The sequence below is a fragment of the Sciurus vulgaris genome (genome assembly GCF_902686455.1).
Source record: "Sciurus vulgaris genome assembly, chromosome: 9".
Lineage (NCBI taxonomy): Eukaryota > Metazoa > Chordata > Mammalia > Rodentia > Sciuridae > Sciurus > Sciurus vulgaris.
Genome location: NC_136469.1, coordinates 74,003,158 through 74,023,909, shown reverse-complemented (window position 1 = coordinate 74,023,909; position 20,752 = coordinate 74,003,158). Strand labels below are relative to the sequence as shown.

Here is a 20,752-nt window from a genome sequence, read left to right as displayed (position 1 = left end):
CTCTTAATAGAATTTTCTTCAGCTGTATTTCCTACCTTCCATAATCTTTGCCATATCAAATGTCATTTACTTAATATTTTTAAACAATTTTATTTATATATTTGAAATTATTTATTTAAAAAGGAAATCTTAGATCAATTGTTATTTCCTTGAATGGAAAACCAGTAAAACATTCTTTAAGTATTAGGTAAGTATAAAGCCAATATCAATATGATACATGAAAACACAGTAATGTGATTAAATCTGAGCTATGGGAGGATACTTGCCTGTGTAACGACACTCCCACCTTGAGACATGTCTCTATTTGTTTAGAAGGGAGACTGGAAAGTCAAACAAACTAGCCCCAAACCGGGACTTTCTTGATGACTTAGTCAAAAGTATTGAAAAAGAATTAAAAGGGAATAATGTGCTTATTGTTGGCAACCTTTTATAAAATTTAGCTACAGAAATGATCTCTCTTACCACTAGTGTGACTCTTAGAAAAGCCCCGCTTTAAGCCAAACGTAATAATCAGAAACGTTAGAAAAGACAGAAATAAGGAAATGTGATACGACAATAGGAATTGAAATTTGGACTCTTCCCTCTTTTCCACTCCCCATAAGAAACTATAGGCTTCAAGATGTGGAGGACTTCAGAATTTTCTCTCATCTCTTTCTGGATTTTAATGTAATTTCAGCATGTTTACTTACTAAAACAGCTAGCAGTGCCCTTTTTTGTTTTTAAATTTAAGAAAATATATTAGATATGTAAAAGATAAAAGAACTTGAATTTTCTTTATGCATCTGTAGGTTAACCCCTCTCAGGCTAGTGTACTTGCAAATGCAGCCTACATTCTCCTCTTTATCAAATTTCCATTTTTCTGAAAACTGAAAAATGTTTTTTAAAAATTTCTCTATTGATACCTCTCACGGATGTCCTAATTTTTAATAATTGCATTTATTAACCAATCATTATATACTAGGTACTTGCTCAAAGAATAGCTTATGTATTAACTCAAGAACTCCCATTTTATAAAATGAAGAAATCTATAGCGCTCAAATTTGTATTCCAGCTCCACGATTTTCTAGATCTATAATCTCAAGTAGATTATTTCTGTGCCTTAGTTCCTCATCTGTCGTGGAATAATTATAGTACCTATCTCAGGAAATGGTTGAGATGACAGACTATTTTTCTGTGCTATCCAAGAAAATGTCAGCATCTCTTGCTTAGTATATTTAGTCTGCAAAAAACTTAGTTTAAAAATCAAACCTTTTATTTTTGCAGTTGGCATTAGAGAAAAAACAAAAATTCTGTAACTTGCAGAATCTTATTACAGGACTGAAGTGAATAAAAGGACTACTTTTCCCTGTTTTTGGAGACATTAGGAAGAAATTACTCACGGGTCATTTTGACAGGTTCCTTTTTCTGTAAAATTACTAGTACCAAGCACAAAATCTAGTGATTATTTTTTTATATAACTTTTTTGAGATAATTTATTTTTTTATTATTAAATTTTTTTTTAATTTTTACAGACTGCATTTTGATTCATTGTACACAAATGGGGTACAACTTTTCATTTCTGTGGTTGTGCACAATGTAGATTCACACCATTCGTGTAATCATACGTATACATAGGGTAATACTGTCTGCTTCATTCTACTATCTTTCCATCCCCCAACCCCTCCCACCCCATTTTCCTCTACCCCATCCAAAGTTCCTTCATTCTTCTCCCCCTCCCCATTATATATCTTCATCAACATATCGGAGAAAACATTCAGCCTATTTTTTAAAAAACAAAAAGCAGTGTCAGTAATTTTGTATGTGTTCCTGGATAAAGCATATGACAAAATTAAGACTTAGACTAAATTCCAACTCCAAACAAATAGCTGGGAAGTAAAGATCTTTAAAAAGGTCTACCATAGAGGCACATGCATATTATCCCAGTAACTCAGGAGGCTGAGGCAGGAGGATCACAAGTTCCAGGCCAGTGTCAGCAATTTAGCAAGACTCTCAGCAACTCAGTGAGAACCTGTCTTAAAATAAAAAATTAAAAGGACTGGGGGTGTAGTTCAGTGGTAAAGTACCCCTGGGTTAAATTCCTAATATCAATTGATCGATCTTTTTTTTTCAGAACCAGGGATTGAACTCAGGGGCACTCAATCACTGAACCACATTCTCAGCCCTATTTTGTATTTTATTTAGAGACAGGGTCTCATTGAGTCGCTTAGCACCTCATTGTTGCTGAGGCTGACTTCGCCTACCTCTCAACCTTTTTTTTTTTCCCCTTCCCCCTTAAACTTGTGTATACGAGGCAAATGCTCTACCAACTGAACTACATCCCCAGACCGCCTGAGGTTGACTTTGAACTCTCCATCCTCCTGTCTCAGCCTCCTGAGCCACTGGGATTACAGACAGCGCCATTGCGCCTGGCCGATCTGTCAGTCTTTAAAAGCAAACTATATGTCTTGAGCCTTTTAGTAGATGTGTTTCTTAGAGAATTTGCATATTTTTCCTTACTGAAAGTTAAGAACATGACTCAACAAACATTTATCCCCATTAAGATGCCTAAAATCATTTTTTACATGAATATGGAGATGTTTTGAGGGTATTTCATCCTTTGACTATGAAATATCACTCGTTACATGTAAGATAATGTCAATAAAACAGAAGTAGTCTTTCAATCATAATGTTCATATGTATTGGGTCACATTTCTTCTTGATTAGTGAACACAGAATATAAATTAAATCACCACAATGTTCATTACTCAAATACCAATGTTTAAGTCATCTAGAATGTGCAGATACCCTTAGCCATTCTCAAATAGAAAAGTCATTGCACTGGAGGTGATTTTAGAAATACATGTCAGGCAACAATTACCATTTTGTAGCCCTATCTGTTTCTTACTACCTGAGTGATTACATCTAATTGATCTGGGCTAAAGATTTATTTTTTATTTTAGGTATTTATTCTCTAGCAGTCTCTTCTCTGTTTTTCTTGAAGCCTCTCCTGTTCTCCATAAAACACAGATTTTGGATGTAACCCTTTGTTATATAGGCTACTAATACTTCTAATAGATCTTGTGCTTCCATTTTCTCACTGGCTTATTGAATTCTGTACACTCAAAAAGCAGAAAAAAGCCTGGTCTTGGGATACACATAAGGGTATCACACTTCAGGCTGGGTATGTAGACAGAGATCCTTTGTTGTGGTGTGATCATTTTGATAATTAGAGGATCAAAAACTCTGCAGTCACGATAGGCAAGGGAATATTGAATTGTTATCTCCATCAAAAAGACAACCTTTTAATGTACTCTTGTCTCTACCATATAAGTTTTAATTGGGTACAAGTCTACCCTCAAGTCCTTAAATTCATGGCAAAGTGCATAATCAAGGGACCTGTGGAAGAGATGGGTTTGGGGGAAAGCCACCCCTACTTAATCTCTTTTTCTTGTTAGTCTTCATCCCTCTGTCTTTTGATTTCTACTCTATCTGCATATACTAACTGAGTGATCTCATGAAATATCAGGGCTTTGAAAGACCATATATATGCTGCCTACATCTAAATGTTTATCTCCATCTCATATAACCAGATCTATACTTAGCATCTTCATTCTTCACTTGAATGTCTAACATACCAAAAGCAAAACAAACTTGAAACTCTGAAAAAAAAAAAAAAAAATCACATAGAATTTTTGCTCCAAATTAGTTCCTCTCACAGTCTTGCCCATCTTAGCTAATAGTTTCTCCATCCTGCCAGTTTCTCAGTTCAAAGAATATACATATCAACAAATCCTTTTGATTCTCACTTCAAAATATTTCTAGATTCTAGTGCTATACAGATTTAAAGCAACTCCTATTAAAATTCCACTGTTCTTCATAGAATAAAAAAAGCAGTCATGAAATTCATTTGAAAAAATAAGAAACTCAGAAAAGACAAAACAATCCTTAGAGAGAAAAGTGAAGCAGGAGGCATCACAATACCAGATGTTAAATTATGCTACAGAGCTATAGTAACAAAAACAGCAGGGTATCAGCACCAAAATGGGCATGAAGACCAATGGAATAGAATAGAAGACACAGAAGACAAACCCACACAAATACAGTTATGTCATACTAGACAAAGGCACCATAAACATACAATGGGGAAGAGATAGCCTCTTCAACAAATGATGCCAGAAAAACTGGAAATCCATATAGCAGAATGAAGTTTAACCCTTATCTCTCACCCTGCATGAAACTCCATTCAATGGATCAGACTCAAGGCATTAGACGAGATACCCTTCCCCTACTAGAAGAAATGTAGGCCCAACTCTCCATCATGTTGGCTTAGGAACCGACTTCCTCAACAAGACTCCTAAAGTGCAAGAAGTAAAATACAAAATCAGTATATGAGATGGCATCAAACTGAAAAACTTCTTCACAGCAAAGGAAACAATCAAGAACATGGAGAGCCTACAGAATGGGAGAAAATCTTTGCCACCTGTGCTTCAGATGAGGCGTTAATTTCCAGGATGTATATAGAACTTAACAAGCTTAACACCAAAAAAACAATCCAGTCAATAAATGGGCAAAGGAACTAAACCGGCACTTCTCAAAAGAAATATGAATGGTCAACAAATACATGAAAAAATGTTCAACATCTTTAGCAATTAGAGAAATACAAATTAAAACTACACTGAGATTTCATTTTGCTCCAACCAGAATGGCAATTATCAAGAATACAAGTAACAATAAATATTGATGAGGATGTAGGAAAAGGTACACTCATACATTATTGGTGGGACTGCAAATTAATGCAATCACTCTGAAAAGCAGTATGGAGATTCCTCAAAAAACTAGGAATGGACCCACCGTTTGACCCAGTTATTCTGCTCCTTGGTATATAGCCAAAGGATTTAAAATCAGCATACTATAGTGACACAGCCACGTCAATGTTTATAGCAGCACAATTCATAATAACTAAGCTATGGAACCAACCTAGATGTCCATTAACAGATGAATGGATAAAGAAATTGTGGTATGTATACTCAAAGGAATATTACTCAGCCATAAAGAAGAATGACTTTGACATTTGCTGGTAAATAGATGGATCTGTAAACTATCAGGCTAAGTGAAATACGACAATCCTCTAAACACCAAAGGTCAAATATTTTCTCTTATATACAGATGCTAACCTACAGCAAGGTACAGGGAAACAATAGAAGTTTAGTGGATGAGAACAAAGGGGAATGAAGGGAAGGGAGAGGGATAAGAATGGGAAAGATAGTAGAATGAATCTGACATGACTTTCTTATGTATATATATGTAAATATAACACAGTGACTGGAGATTGGACTCAGGGGCACTGAACCACTGAGCTGCATCCCTAGCCTTATTTTGTATTTTATTTAGAGATTGGATCTCACTGAGTTGCTTAGTGCCTCCCTGTTGCTGAGGCTGCCTGAAACTCGATCCTCCTGCCTCAGCCTCCGGAGCCACTGGGATTAGAGGTATATGCCACCATGCCCAGCCCGAGTGATCTTTTTAAAGCAGATAAATTACATCTCTCCTCAAAACTTTCCAGTAAACTTTCCATTTCAGTGTAGGAAGTATGAGTATTTTCAGGATTCTAGAAGACCCTATCTACTACTGCTCCTCTCTTTACTGATGATTTTTCTCATTATTTTTGGGACATCTTCCCACACCTTTTCACTTTTCTTTCCAGAACATTTTTCCCAGACAGCTGTGGCTCACTCTCTCACTCCTTCAGATATTTACATTGAGAAATTTTCAATGTGGCCTTCCTTGTTTATTTATTTTAAATATTCCCCTTCTAACTTCTCTGGTATTCCCTAGCCTCCTTCTCCAGTTGTTTTCATCCACAGTATTTATCACATGTGATTTTGTATTCATTGTATTTATTACTGTTTTCTCTAATAGAATGTAAATTCCGAAGGATGGGGTGTGTTTATCACGTCGGCTCCCTGCTGTATCCTCAGTGCCTAAAAGAGTGTCTGGTTCATAGCAGTTATTCAATGAATATTTGTTGATTGTGGAATAAAACGTTAGCACCAACTAATGTCTAGCACACAACACCTCTGATGGATATTTAAATGAGTGAAATATTAAGTAATCTTTCACTGTCTTTCACTAGGAATCATCCTATTCTTTCCCAGTCTGTTTGACTTTCTTCTATCTTTATTTTTCTTTTTATTCACCTTAGACCCTCTGGTCCATTCCCTCAGAATCTCTTGCCACAACTCTCAATTCTCTTGCTGTCATATCCACCAAGGAAACCTTTGGCTTCTCTTTTCTTACTTATTGATTGCTAAGTGCAGTGAGGATAAAGATGAGGACCTGACCTCTGGCTTTAGGGACATTGGGGACCGAGAAAGAGAATACTAATGGACAGTGCTTTCCTTAAGGGATGATAGATGGTTCTGAAGTTCCTGAGCACTGCAACACCAGCAGTCCTTTTGCTTTGGTTAATTTTCTAGTTTTATAGATAGAAAGGATACCATTAAAAATAGCCCTTTGCTCATTTATTATAGGCAGGAGAATTAAGTTCAATGCCAGTCAGGGCAACTTGGAGAGACCCTGTCCCAAAATAAAAAATAAAAGGGATGAGGTTATGGCTAAGTGGTAGAATGCCCCTGAGTTTTATCCCCAGTACAAAGAAGGAGGAGGAAGGAAGAGAGAGAGGAGAAGAAGAAGAGGAGGAGGAGGAGGAGGAAGAGGAAGAAATAGACAGAAAAATAAGAAAATCAGATGATCATTATGTTAGAGAGGATGAAAGACATTCCAAAGAGTGTATCAGCAGAACATAACATTAAGCATGTATTTTAGTACCTGGTCATCTGGGTTCAAATCACTGCCTCTGTAACTTTTGGCAAAGTATTTAATATTTCCAGGTTCAGTTTTCTTCTCAAAACAAGTTATTAACAGTTCCTGTCTCGCCTCCCAAGTAGCTGAGATCATTGGCAGTGCCACCATGTCTGGCTCTGTTTCACTGCAGATACCTTTGCAGGCTTCATTTTTCTTCTAACTTTTAAATGCTAATCTCCTCATGGTTTCTGTATTTGTCTTTATTTTTCATCTATCTCTTTATCCACCTCTGTGTATATATGTGTGTGCTCTTCCAAATGGACTTTATCCAAATCCATCTAAGTGACTTTATCACTTAAATAGATTCTATATTATCTCTAAATAATCTATGGAATTTGAGCATCTTCTACTGTTTCATATTTCATATTTCATAGCACTGTGGGGTATATGTTTTGTATCTGATATTCATATTTCAAATAGATTATTTCTTCTGTCAGGAAGGTCTTAATTATAACGCTTTTGTATCTACCTTTCTCCTATCCACTTAGAAGTCTCCATATTCACTGTGTAATTACTGATTTAGCCCTTCACCTTCTAATTGAGGTTTTTTCCCCAGATTCTATTCTTGTTCAGTTTCTTTTTGCTCCAGATTCATTATAAAATTTACCATATATGGGGTATTCAATGAATATCCAAGTATCAAGATAAGGAATTTTTGAATATGCTTAGAGTTTATCTGGTGATTAGTGTGGCCTTAAATGATGTCTATAAGAAGAGATGACAGATTTAGAATTGCTAATTCAGAAGTATGAAATAGATGGAGTATAGTTTATACTAAATTAATCTTTAAGTAAGACATCAGTAACTAAACCAAGGTATAGATACCAGGCTCATTGGCACACAACTATAATCCCAGCTGCTCAGGACACTGAGGCAGGAGAAGTGCAAGTTTGAGGCCAGTGTGGGCAATTCAGTGAGACCCTGACTCAAATTTTAAAAAGTACTTGGGATGGAGCTCAGTGGTAAGGTGTCCTGGATTTAATCCCCAGCTATTAAAAAAACCAACCAACCACCTACTGTCCTATTGCATTCCTATACCCGTTACCCATTCTTTTTCCTTCCCTTTCCCCATGGTTATGGTTTGGATGTGAGGTGTTCCCCAAAAAACTCATAGGTGAGACCATGCAAGAAGCTTTGGAGGAGAAATGATTGGGTTATGACCTTAACCTAATTAGTGGATTAATCCCTGATGGGATTAACTGAGTGGTGACTGAAGGCAGGTGGGGCGTGGCTAGAGAAAGTAGTTCACTGGGGGCAGCACTGTGAGGTATATGTTTTGTATCTGATGAGTGGAGCCTCTGTCCCTTGGCTTCCTGATCATCATGCAAGCAGCTTCCCTCCGCCATACTCTCCCACCATATTGTTCTGCCTCACCTTGAGTCCTGAGGAATGGAGCTGGCCTTCTGTAGACTAAGACCTCTGAAACAGTGAGCCCTCAAATAAACTTTCCCTTCTCTACAATTGTTCTGGTTAGGTCTTTTACTCATAATGGTGACAAAGCTGACTAAAACATCCATGTTCTTCCGAGGCTCTGGTAAACACTATTCCATTCTCTACTTCCTTGGAAACACTTTTTAGCTTCTATATATAAGGGAGAATATGTAATATTTGTCAGAAAATGGAGTATTTCACTTAAGTAACATCCTCAGTTCCATCCATTTTGTCACAAATGATAAGAGTTCCTTTCTTTTTTATGACTGAATAATATTTCATTGTGTATAAATACCATATTTTCTCTATCCTTTCCTCTGTCCTTGGACACCTAGGTTGATTCCATATCTTGGCTATTGTGAATAGGGCTGCAGTAAGCATGCAGATGCAGATGTCTCTTCGACAGACTAATTTCAATTCCTTTGAATTTGACTCAGTAGTGGAATTCCTGGGTCATATGATACTTCTATTTCTAGTTTTTTTGAAGACCTTCCATACTATTTCCATTGTAGCTGTACAAATTTGCAATCCCCACCAACAGTGTAGGAGAATTTCCCTTTCTTCAACATCCTTGTGAGCATTTATTTATTTATTTTTGTTATCTTTTTGATAATAGACATTCTACCTGGGGTTAATTAGGAAAGTTTCATAGCAATTTTTAAGGTACATTTTGATAGAGTTGTATAATCCCATTTTCAAATCTAGTTAATTAAAATCTCATATATTTTAAACAACATTTATATAATTAGATGTCTTTTTTGTTTTTTGTTTTTCCCTTATTTTTGGTACTGAGGATTGAACACAGAGGCACTCAACCACTAGGCCATATCCCCAGCTCTTTTTTGTATTTTATTTAGAGACAGAGTCTCACTGAACTGCTTATTGCCTTGGCTGTTGCTGAGGCTGGCTTTGAACTCTTGATCCTCCTACCTCAGCCTCCCTAGCTGCTGGGATTATAGGCATGTGCCACTGTGCCTGGCTTAAATGCCAATTTTTAAACACGTTTTGTGAGTCTGACAAAAAACAAACCTTCCCCAATACTTACATTTTCTAATGAGTGAGGATTTATCTGAAAAGATTTATGTATTGCAAGACATTAATTTCTCTTCTATGTTCAAATGGCATTTCGTCCATTTTAAAATACAAGTCTTAAGCATTTTCAGAATTACACTTTAAATTGGACCCACAAATCTAATCTAACCAGTTATCCTAACTGGTCTATATTTCTTGGTTATGTATGTACAGATTTGTTAATTTAAAAACTCCCGATATGTAAACTTGCTTCTCGTAAAGTTTTATAACTTAATTCTGAATCTTCCTGGGTTAGAAGATGCTTACGTTTTAGGGGGTTGCTTCCTCAACTCACTGTGGTTTCTTTGAGGCCCTCAGTTTGATCTCCTGCACTGCAATACTAAATAAAAACAAAGAAACCATGAGTTGTTTGGTGTTGCAGTGGCACTGATCAAACTGATGGTCTTGCCTAGGCCAGGCAAAGGCTCCACAAGTCCCTGGTTCTTGCCATGGTTTCTTTTCTTTTCTTTCTTTTTTCTTTTTTTTCCCCACTGTGGTTTCTTAATGACTAAAAAGACCCTCAGGCAGGATGCTGACTGGATTCTTGCTCAAAACTAGTTGCATACACAGAGCTCTAATTTATAGCTGCTTTGTTCTTGAAATAGGGTGCTCTTACAGCCCTGTTTCCCTAGGTTCCAGTTAAGCATTCATAATTAATCTACCACCAGACAGGTTATTATGTTACTGGATTGGATTCAGTTAATCTGTTTACTTTTCTAATCTGAATCACTTTTCTATGTTTTCTATTCTTGAGTGTCACACTCCTTCAGGATTACAGTAACATCTGTGGGTATCCTTTTGTGGCCCTGTCTGACTCTATGGACCCAGTTTTACGGTCATGCCAGTAATTCTTATGTTAACTAAAAATGTAATAATGATTGTAATTATATAGCATGAATAATTTTTCTTATTTCAATTTTTTTCCAATAATTTTATAGTTATGTAGCACACAAGTTTCAAGTAAGTAATATGGTGATTTTTATTGTACAGCAGAGCCTTTGCAAAAGTAAAATAATTCCAGTCACATGTTTGTACCCCAAGTTACATTGTATCTAAAGGAAACAATTGCAACCATAAACTGAAATTTTTTCTTAATTTATTTCCTAGCCATATCCAATGTTTCTTCTGTGTTTTGGAGTCCTTAAGTGCCATCATAACTGTGTATAGAAATCAGATACTGAAAAAACAAAAAAGTATTTTAAATGAAAATTAATGGAGGATTGATCAAATATAATTTAGAATTGATTACATCAAGCAACATTGGCATAATTAATAATATTTAGATAGAAAGATCAAGCATAAAAAAAGCCATTATAGGAGAAGTTAATTTTGCTTTTTTATTTTATTATTTATAGGGAGTAATTACATATCTATAAATATTTTTTAGTTGTAGATGAACACAATATCTTTATTTTATTTATTTATTCTTTTTTTGTGGTGCTGAGGATTGAACCCAGTGCCTCACACATGCTAGGCGAGCACTCTACCACTGAGCCCCAGGAGTACTCTACCCTAGCCCCAGGAGTAATTGTATTTTAAAAACCAATTTCTTTAAAAAGGTACATAAGAACCAGTATTTTAAGATTTGAAACTGAGAGCCAAGGGGTTGTAGAGTCACACATTGCCTAGGAAAAAAAATGTAAAATAAAATTTAGAACCAGGCATGGTGGCACATACTTGTAATCCAGCTACCAGGAGGCTGATGCAAGATGATCACAAGTTTGAGGCTAGCCTAGGCAATTTCACGAGGACTTTCCCTCCTCCCCCCAAAAAGAAAGACAGAATCATAAGCAATTTACTTTGTCCCTCACTTCACTTCTCTTTCTTTTTTTCCCCCGCCTCCAGGAGTTCTTCCCCTGCATCTATATAAAGACTCAGGTCCATGATTTTCTCCTTACTCTTTGATAGTATAGTCACTTTAGTTTAAAAGACAGTTCCATAATTAAAAGTGCCTACTCAGTATATTAACCGATATTTCTATTTCCATTGAAAGCTTAAACTTTTCCATTCCCTAACTGCAGTTAGCCTGTAGTGTATTTAACTCTACATTTTATTGCTTATCCCCTCACCTTCTGGCAAGTTGCTATCTCTGACCTCATCAGAATTTAAACTACAGGAAGAGAAGTCGAAAATCAGTTTTTCCTGACTTCTGTAGTAAAGAGCTTCATTCGTTTGGTCTGCTTTGTCTTGTTTCTTTTAGAGCTATATGGTTATCATAGTCGTTGGGATCTTTTATTTTACTCTAGCTTCCACACAAAAGAGAAAACATTCGACCTTTGAATTTCTGAGTTTGGCAAATTTCACTTACCACAGTATTCTCCACTTCATCCATTTTTGTTTAAAGGTGGCCCTTTCTCTTGTGTGTATTTGGTGTTTGTTTGTTTGTTTGTTTTTTAAGAGTCTGCTGGAACCGTACTTCCTGTGATAATCCAGAAAAATTTTCCTCCACTTAGCCAGTACCCTTTAACTCTTCTGGTCCTCAACCTGCTTTCCTCCTAGACCATTTTTCAGTACTAATAATTTGAATTCTTCTTCCTCCTCTTCTCTCTTCCTCTTCTCCTCCTTCCCTTGCTTTGGGTAGACATGCATGTGTATGTGTAGGTTTATATGCAGTGCTGGGAATGAAAACTATTTTGATGCATATTTTGAACTATAAGTCACATGCCATTCAATTTAGCACATACCTACATACCTTGGGTGTTTTTTGTATCTACAGAGTTGTGCAACCATCACTACTATCTAAATATTAGGATGTTTTCATCCTCTGGGCAGGACTTGAGATAGCTCCAGGCTTGTCCTCTGTGCAGCCTGCTTCCTTGCCTCTCTCCTCCCGAGTTGTGCAAGTGTAGCTGTCTCCTGACGCAGCCTGCTGCCTCACTCTTGTGTGTGCTCTCCTCCTTTCTCCCTCTTTGTGCTAACTTGGGTAATTGCCAGTGCCATTAGATTCCTGTATCGGATACCAGTCTGCCATATCACCTCCAACTCCAGGGAACACATTATCAAACACTCCAAGGGATCCCCATGAAGCCTCTTTAATTGACTTGAGGTGAAAGTAAGGCCCCTTCCTACACCCCTTCTGCTTTAAGGGAGACAAATTTCTTCAAAGAAATCTTGTGCAATCTTCTGTCTTTATAACCCGGGTGTAGGCTTTGGAGCCATCTAACCGGTTCTCAGATGTAACACTTTGAAAATTTGCTACAGGGTACTCTTTCCCACAGATCATGTTGGTATCTGATTGCTAACAGTATCTTGATGCCTCTGTTGAAACTTCCAGTTTATGAATATTATGAGAAGATAATAGCTCACACATCTCAAAGAAACACAACTTCTATTTTTTACTCTTGAATTAAGATTCTATGGTTATAATAAAGTATGTTAAAACCTAGAGACTTTTGCTGTGGGCAAGAGTTCTAAATAATAACAATTGTACAAGCTAAATAAAAACCCTTTGGCTTTTTCAAAACAATATCTTTTATCTTTCCTTTTAACTACCACATTATGCATGATAGAAGACACCCCTCAGAGGTAGTCTTTGAGCATAAAATGTCATAGTAAACGTTTTTAAAAAAAAGTGAAAGGACAAGGCTGGCCTCCCTGGAGCTGAAATTGCTTTTGTTCAAGTGGATTAAACTACCATAAATGTAAATTAAAAGAAAACGGTTGCTTTTCTTATTAGTTTGTAATCAAAGTCAACTTTTGTCCAAATCAGATGTTTTTATAGGTTCATTTTAAAATTTAATGAGAAACTTAGTTACAAAAAATATAATTAAGTGCGCTATTAAACATTTTAAATACCTTTTAGCTTCTTTCCTAAACCCATCTGCTGCTGTGTACTAATAGATATACTTTTTAATTTTTTTTTTTTTTTTTGGTACCAGGAATTGAACCCATTTGTGCTTTTCCACCAAGCCCAGCACCTTCTATTTTTTATTTTGTGATGACATGGTCTCACTAAGTTTCTTAGGGTCTTACTAAGTTGCTGAGATTGACCTCGAACTTGGCAATCCTCTTTCTTCAGCACCCCAGTCACTGGGATTATGTATGCCACTGAGCCCAACTAATGGACATATATTATATATTATGCTTAAATCCATTTGGTTTGGGTAGAAGTCTTAGTGATACTATAAAGAACAATTTTCAAGGTATGCCAATTGAGAAAAGTTTATATGGGAGGATTTCAAATAGCTGCATTTTCCCCTTCCAAAATAAAAATAGAATCATTGAGTCCCATAAAGAATCTTAAGTTTTATCAAAATATCACCTACTTAACTGAACAACATTCAAAATATTTATTCTATAAACATTTCACTACAAAGACTCTTTTCTGATCTTTTATTAATTCAACTTCTGTGGAGTCCTAGTGGACAAAGCATACTTACAGGTATAACTTCTTTCCAACCCAAAATCTTATTGTTGTTGTTGCTGTTATTCCCAGTTCACAGATAGGAAACAGTTTAGAGGTAAAATGACTATTCTGGAAGCAAATGATAAGTTGGCAGCAAAGTTGGGGCTAGAAATAGATAATTTCATTTAGAAAAAAGTTTACAATTATAGTGTATACTTATTAGAGATAATAGAATCAGTTAATAAGTGAAAGAAATGTGTTCTACTTGATTCCCAGCTTCCCCTACAATGGCTAAAGTCTCTTTTCCGCTCTACTCTTTATACCTGGGATGCATAAGATGAAACTTATGAAACTTGGAACTAAAATCCAAGAGGCTTGCAGTTTAGTCTGGCTGCTTTGGTCTCATCATCTGTATTTGGGTGTCTCCTGGTACCCTGGATTCTCTGTCTTCTCTCATGAAATAGGCATCACTACTCTTATCCAGTTCTGTCTCTGAGAACCCTGTCAGGCAAGAGCAATTATTTGTTTTGAGGGATTTCCTTCCAATTCCTTTACTCTGTGAGTTTTAAGACTATAGACTATAGAATTATACTGAAGGCTGTATTGAGAAATTAGGTACACAAGGGTTCATAGTCTCTCATCATATGTAGACTTTTTGCTACTATAAGTGTAGTTAAGTTGCTAATGCCAGACCATCTGTTACCTTTTTTTTCTAGTAATATGCATGTGTCACTAGCTGAGGCCCTGGAGGTTCGGGGCGGATCACTGCAGGAGGAAGAAATATGGGCTGTATTAAACCAAAGTGCTGAAAGTCTCCAAGAATTATTCAGAAAAGGTATGACTTTTTTTTTTTTTTTTTTTTTTAATTCATTTTGTTTATTGGGTAGTTGAAAAGCCGGTACAGGGTAAGAAGTTAGATTTTTGGGGTGGGGAGGGGACTGGGAATTGAACCCAAGGATGCTTTTCTACTGAACTTTATCCCCAATCTTTTTATTTTTTATTTTGAGGCAGAGTCTTTCTAAGTTATTAACATCTTTCTAAGTTCCTGAAGCTAGCCTCAAACTTGTGACCCTCCTGAATCACTGGGATTACTAGTGTGCACCACTGAGCTTGGCAAGAAATTTGACTTTTGATTTTGTATTTCTGTGTTTCGGGTCAAGCACGTGAAGGACTACTTAATCTTATCTCTCTTAGGTCTAAAAATGGTCAAATCTGTCTACATTAATTTGAACATATTCTAAGCACCTGATACTACATCAGACATTGATGATGTAATGGTTATCAAAATAAATCACTTTCCTTTACTGCTTGGAACTTATACTCCTGTGTGAGAAGTAACTATTAATATAATAATTATACAAACAAACATAAAAAGTGCAACCATGACAGGGGTTAGAAAGGAGAGGGTTCAGTGAGTCTCTGAGAGCACATAATAGTATCTGACTTGATCATGGCAAGGAAAAGGAAGGCCTCCCTGCATAAGTCACCCCTGAATTAACACCTGAAAGAAAAGTTGATGTTAACTAGATGAGAGGGAGGGTAAAAAACCAGTCCTGGCAAAAAGAAAAATATGTGCATCCCCTTTATTCTAAATTAGGTAATGGAGGCTGAATAAGTACCCTGGTGCTTCCTTGTACTTGCTCACTTGGTCCAAATGGTTATGTGACACTTCAGAGATTGAATAGTCACCTTTTGGTTGTCCAAAACTATTTGATATTATACTGAAAAGCTCCACATGAAGATCAAGTTTGTCATTCATATCACATGGCAGCATGTGTTTCCTAAGTAAATAAGCCAAGCTTCATCTAATAGAATTGGTCTTAAAATTGAGCTGAATTAATAATAATAATAATAATGATACCTAATAAACATGACAGAAATAGGTGAGGATTGAGGATACTGGTAGTCCTTGAAGTGTGGTACCTGGACCAACAGTATTGATGTCACCTAAAAGCTTATTAGAACGTGAACATGAAGGTCTACATTAAAGATCCACTAAATAAGACACTCTGGGGGTGGAGCCTGGCAATTTGTGTTTTAAAAAGCACTCAAGGACATTCTGATGCATGCTACCCTGCGAGAACCATCCATAGGACAGAATTGCTAAAAACCAGGAGCCAAGGGAAACTTTTGTAATAGTGTAGGAATAGCCACTGATTGAGTACAGGAAAGTATAGAGCACAGGGATTTGGAGAAAGGTGGTAAAGCTGTATTGTTGTTTTCCAATCCAGGGATAAGAAGTTGAACAAAACTGTGTTAAGGCCCACTCATATTACTGCTTATTACCTTTATATTTGAGACACCTATTTCCTAAGAGTTTGAAGGTCTTCAGTTAGAGTTAGGATTAACCTAAGGAAAATTTATTCTTTTTATCTGAAATCACTTGCCAAAAATCTGGCTATTTTAAATAATCCCTGTTCCTTTGCTTGCTTCATTTTAATTTTCAGGAAATTCTTAGAAAATCCAAAAGCGTAGGCACTCCAGAGTCTAGAGCAGGTAGCCACACTCCAAAGGTATTGTTGAAGGAAAGACATGTTGGTGGTATTACTTAGTTAACAATTAATGAGAGTCAGTTGATTAATATTTAAGAAACATCTACTTGTGAGGTATTGTGTGGAAGATCCAAATGAATAGAAGGGTGTCACTGTTGCCCTTAAGGGATTTTTTCAGATCAAAAAGATGCATGTGAGAAGTTTACCACTTCAAAACAATATGCCAAATGAATGACAGAGCCAATGAGTACTACAGATGTTCAGAGGAGAGAGAGAGAGCGAATACCTCTTTTTATTATACAAAAGGTAGGATCACTGCCCAGGTCATGACTCACAGAGTATAAAACATCTTGCACTCTGTAAGTACCTAAGGGTTTTTCTTTCTTTCAAATTTCATAATGTTAATAGAGACTGAATGTTTAAATTTACAGTTCTTGTTATTGAGAGGCAATTATTGCATAATATATTGGCACATTACAATAGAGACTCATTGGATATATTATAAAATTGTGAGGCAACTGTGTCTTATATATTGTCCAGTGGGAGTTTGTTACCATGAGGCCCCCAGTCTGATTCTCAGAGTAGTATCAGTAATACAGAGAAATTAAATTTGGCTTCTCTGGTAGTTGGGAGATTACCTATTATTATGACTGCTACCTGGAAATTTTATTTGGAGGAAACAAATGCTTATTTGATTTACCTGAAATCTATGATCTTTTATTCTTTATATTTGATAATTCAGTGTCATTTTACTATAAGTTTTCCTGACTCTCATACCAATTGAAATAAAATAATCATTAATTTGTTATTTTTTGGATGAATCGTAGGTGTCTTAATTCTCTATTAGAGATACTATGAGTAATACTGGGAATGTATTACTATAATACATGAGCCTTCTTGAAGTTTTTCTAAAATGTGTTTTCCTTCCTTGGTCTTCTTGGTCTTTCTGGGTGTGCTACATAAACCTTTGTTTTGGTTCTCGTCAATGTCTTTTTCTCCTATCATCTTGAACTTGTTTGTTGCTTTTGTGGTTTTTTTCAGTATGTGAGTACAAGCATGCTATTCCTATAAGAGAAAGATGGAAATAAGCATGTCCTCTGGGGGATTTTTGAATAAAGGTCAAGAAAATAATATGTTTCTTCATCTTTTTTGCGCCTCCCAACAATTTAAGACTTCTAGCATTTCTTAAAACAAGTTTTTATAAGTATTCTTCATAGAATCATGATACCTAAGCAGGACCTTATTAAAAGATCCCATCTTCAAATGAGTTTTTCTTCAGAGGAAGAAAAAATTTTAATCTTTTAAGAAACCATGCAATTCCAAACACTTTGACGGTGATGATAATAGTTGATGTCCAGCCTGTCCTCTGCTTTAATACCAATATTCAGGAGATGGGTATTGGTAGGGAAGAATCAAGTTTACTTAATTATAGCCAGTTTTGAAGAAGATAGAGCATCTGGCTCCTATAAACCTCTATCCTTTCTGGCCCAGGGAAAGGTTATTATGGGAAGGGAAAAAGACAGACTGCAAGCTGAGTAGGGTCTTCATCAGTGAGGGGTGTGTCTTCACCAGGACATCACAATGGATTTCAGTCTTCTACATCTGGTTTCTGAGAGTGTTTAAAAGGCCTTCTGGGTTCTGTGCATCCAAAGGTTTAGCAGTTAACATCTAGGTGGGGCTTCTCTCTAGCCAAAAGATTAGGGAGGGTAGGAGAGAAGAAGGGAAGGGGGAGCAAAGGACAATTTCAAGGGAGCCCCTGTTATGGTTCTGCATCAGACCCCACCTTGGGTGCTCTCCAGTTCAATCCTGATCACAGCTTGAGGACTCAGTCCTCTGAGTTTGCCCTCTCATTTTAGACCCCAATCACAAGCCCTGCATTGTTTTACCTGTGCTTCTGTCGATGGTTATAAATTAAGGTTCAATTAATTTGCTAGAGCAGCTCACAAAACTCAAGAAAGCATGCTTACTGGCTTATTATAAAGGATATTGCAAAGGTTAAAGATGAAAAATGCATAAGGCAGGGTACACAGGAAAGGCTGTGGAGTTTCCGTGCTCTCTGGGTGTTCTCCCTCAGGAAGCAGTCTGAGCTTAGTTCTTTGGGCATTTATGGAAGCTTCGTTGTGTAGGCGTAATTCACTAATTCACTGGCTACTAGTGATCAACATAATGCTCCCTATCTTCCCAGGAGGCTGAGGGGTTGACTGAGAAGGAGGCACTTGCTAGACTAATATTGCTGTCTAGACTAGAATGATATACTAAAGTCCTAGTTAGAAGCCCAGTTCTAGAAATCCCAACAAATCAGGTTCAGCTACTTGCCCCAAAAACCAAACAGGGGAAAAAAACTGTGTGTGTGTGTGTGTGTGTGTGTGTGTGTGTGTGTTGTGAAAAGCAGGAAAGGAACTTTAATCAGTATAACTGCACCAGAAGAACAGAGGAGACCAGCTTTTCCAGCCCTGTCTTCAGGGTACTAGCATAAGCTTCCAGATTATATAGACAAGGGCACCAGAAATATGCAGAGTCAAGCAGTTATGCTCAAACTGTGGCCTGTTTGATCATTATCTGAGGATTGGTCAGGCAGAGGCCTTGTTAGAGATAAGAAAGTTGCTATTGCCAGGGAGCTAGTTTTCACTCATCACAAGAGGTTTATAGATCAGACCTGTTCTTCTTGAAATCCACAGTGACTGATTCAGAGCAAAGGAGACAGACGCAAATGAAGCCAAAAGCAGGGCATGGTGGCACACGCCTGTAATCCAAGCTACTCAGGACCGAGGAAAAAGGATCACAAGTTCAAAGTCAACCTGGGTAATTTAGCAAGACCCTCTCTGAAAATAAAATTTTTGAAAAAGAAAGGGAATGTAACTTAGTGGTAGAGTGCTTTTGTGTAGCATGTGCAAGGTGTTTTGGATTCAATCCCCAATACACACCATGCAAAGAAGGGAGAAAGAGACTCTGAGAGAACAGGTAAACAAAAGGAAAAGAGAGCAAGGAAAGTAAAGAAATAAAAACTTAAATTTTTTCAATAAGGAGAAAAAAGAAAATCTACAGTATAACAGTCATATAGTAATGAAACCTCCCAGAGTTCAGTAGCCTGATGCAGGAGAGGTACCTGACAATGAGCTTCAAGCTTCCAGCAGGCATCTCAGGATGGGTTTTGCCCCACCTAAAGATTGGAGCTAGCTTCCAGGATTATCCAAGATGGCCACTCTGGCTTCCAAATGTATTGGCAAACGGGGAGCTGCAGCTCAGGGTGTGTCCATGGTCAGCAGGAGGTCCTGAAGGCAGGATGCAGTTGGTCAGGCAGGGGTCCTGGAGGTCAGGTGTGTTTGGTGTGATTGTGGGATCCTGGAGGCCGGGTGCAATCATTTGGTCTGGGGTCCTGGTGATAGGGCACAGTCAGTTGGTCTGGGGGTCCTGGCGGCATGGAGCGGTCAGTCGATGTGAGGGCCCCAGAGGCAGGGAGTGATCGGTTGGGCTGAGGGATCCTGGAGACGGGGCTCAGTCAGTCCGGCCAGGGGTCCTATGGGGCCTGGCTGTTGTCTCAAAATGGCGGCAGCCCTGTGTATTCAAACCTGCAGGTACTGTAACAGTGAACTTCCAGGCAACAGCAGGCAGCTGGTGCTCTCCACTGGTGGTTGGTGATCAGTTTGCTGACTGTTGTCGGAAGATTGGTAGGTGAACCTCCTGGGTTGGGTGATGGATAGGTGTAAGGCAGGCAATGGACAGGCGAGAGGCAGGCAAATGGCGGATGATAGGCGCCTGACAGTGAGCAATCAGAACATGGACATTTTTGGATGGGCGGATGGAAGAGAAGATACAGGACTCTTGGTTTTACCAGATTCTTAAACGGTCCACCACTCTATTCAAAAAGGAAAAGGATGCTTTCTCCAGAGATGGCGTCTCACTGGTTATCTTCTACACAAACACACCAAAAAAAAAAAAAGAGAGAGAGAGAGAGAAAGAAAGATGCCAAGTTTTAAATCTGGTTTTATTTATACCTATTAAATGTTTGCAAACCCAAGTGAAGAGTCCCTAAGTTCTTGTCAATGTTAATGTCCCTTACAGAAGTGAAAGAAGTTGAGTATTGATGAAGAGAAGGGTAAAGAAATGACTAAATGGGTTACATAATTTAGGAAATGCAGTATTACATAACATCTTAAAAGAAGCTCAGACTAAGAGATGACCTTGTCTCTTAGCTCAGTTATAAAAATTGCCTGATAGATAGCTTAACACATATGCTTTCCAAGACCACTCCTGTTTTTTGACAAGATCAAAAATGTAAGCAAGCTTGCAAATCTGAGTGACCTCCCCTTGGGGGACATTTTCATGCCATATGATAATAGACTGGACTAATTATTAATGACCACTGGGATTCTATTAACATACCAGTGTCTTTTGAGTTCTGTATCCTTTCCATGCAAGGAATCCATGTCCCAAGTCTAGGGGTGGATTGATACTGTGAAATATATATGCAGTTTTTATCCCTGTTTCTTACATACAGCTCCTAAAATCCTTGGAATCTAAAGTGATAAGTGTCTTTTTGTTGCTAATATGTTGACTGGTGACTGGAAGT

At 37.4% G+C, this 20,752-nt stretch overlaps 1 protein-coding gene across 12 annotated transcripts in view; it reads left to right on the top strand.

The window, feature by feature from the left end:
• Window positions 1–20,752, top strand: part of PTPN13 (protein tyrosine phosphatase non-receptor type 13) — a 190,800-nt gene that overhangs the window by 28,308 nt on the left and 141,740 nt on the right. For 11 of the 12 annotated variants that reach the window (XM_079153153.1, XM_079153162.1, XM_079153161.1 and 8 more), the window contains exon 2: window positions 14,407–14,525. The exons of the other annotated variant lie outside the window; for it this stretch is intronic. In XM_079153153.1, the coding sequence (XP_079009279.1) occupies window positions 14,411–14,525 (115 nt within the window). In that variant the 5' untranslated portion in view covers window positions 14,407–14,410. The remainder of the gene's footprint in view (window positions 1–14,406; window positions 14,526–20,752) is intronic. 12 annotated transcript variants of the gene reach the window in all.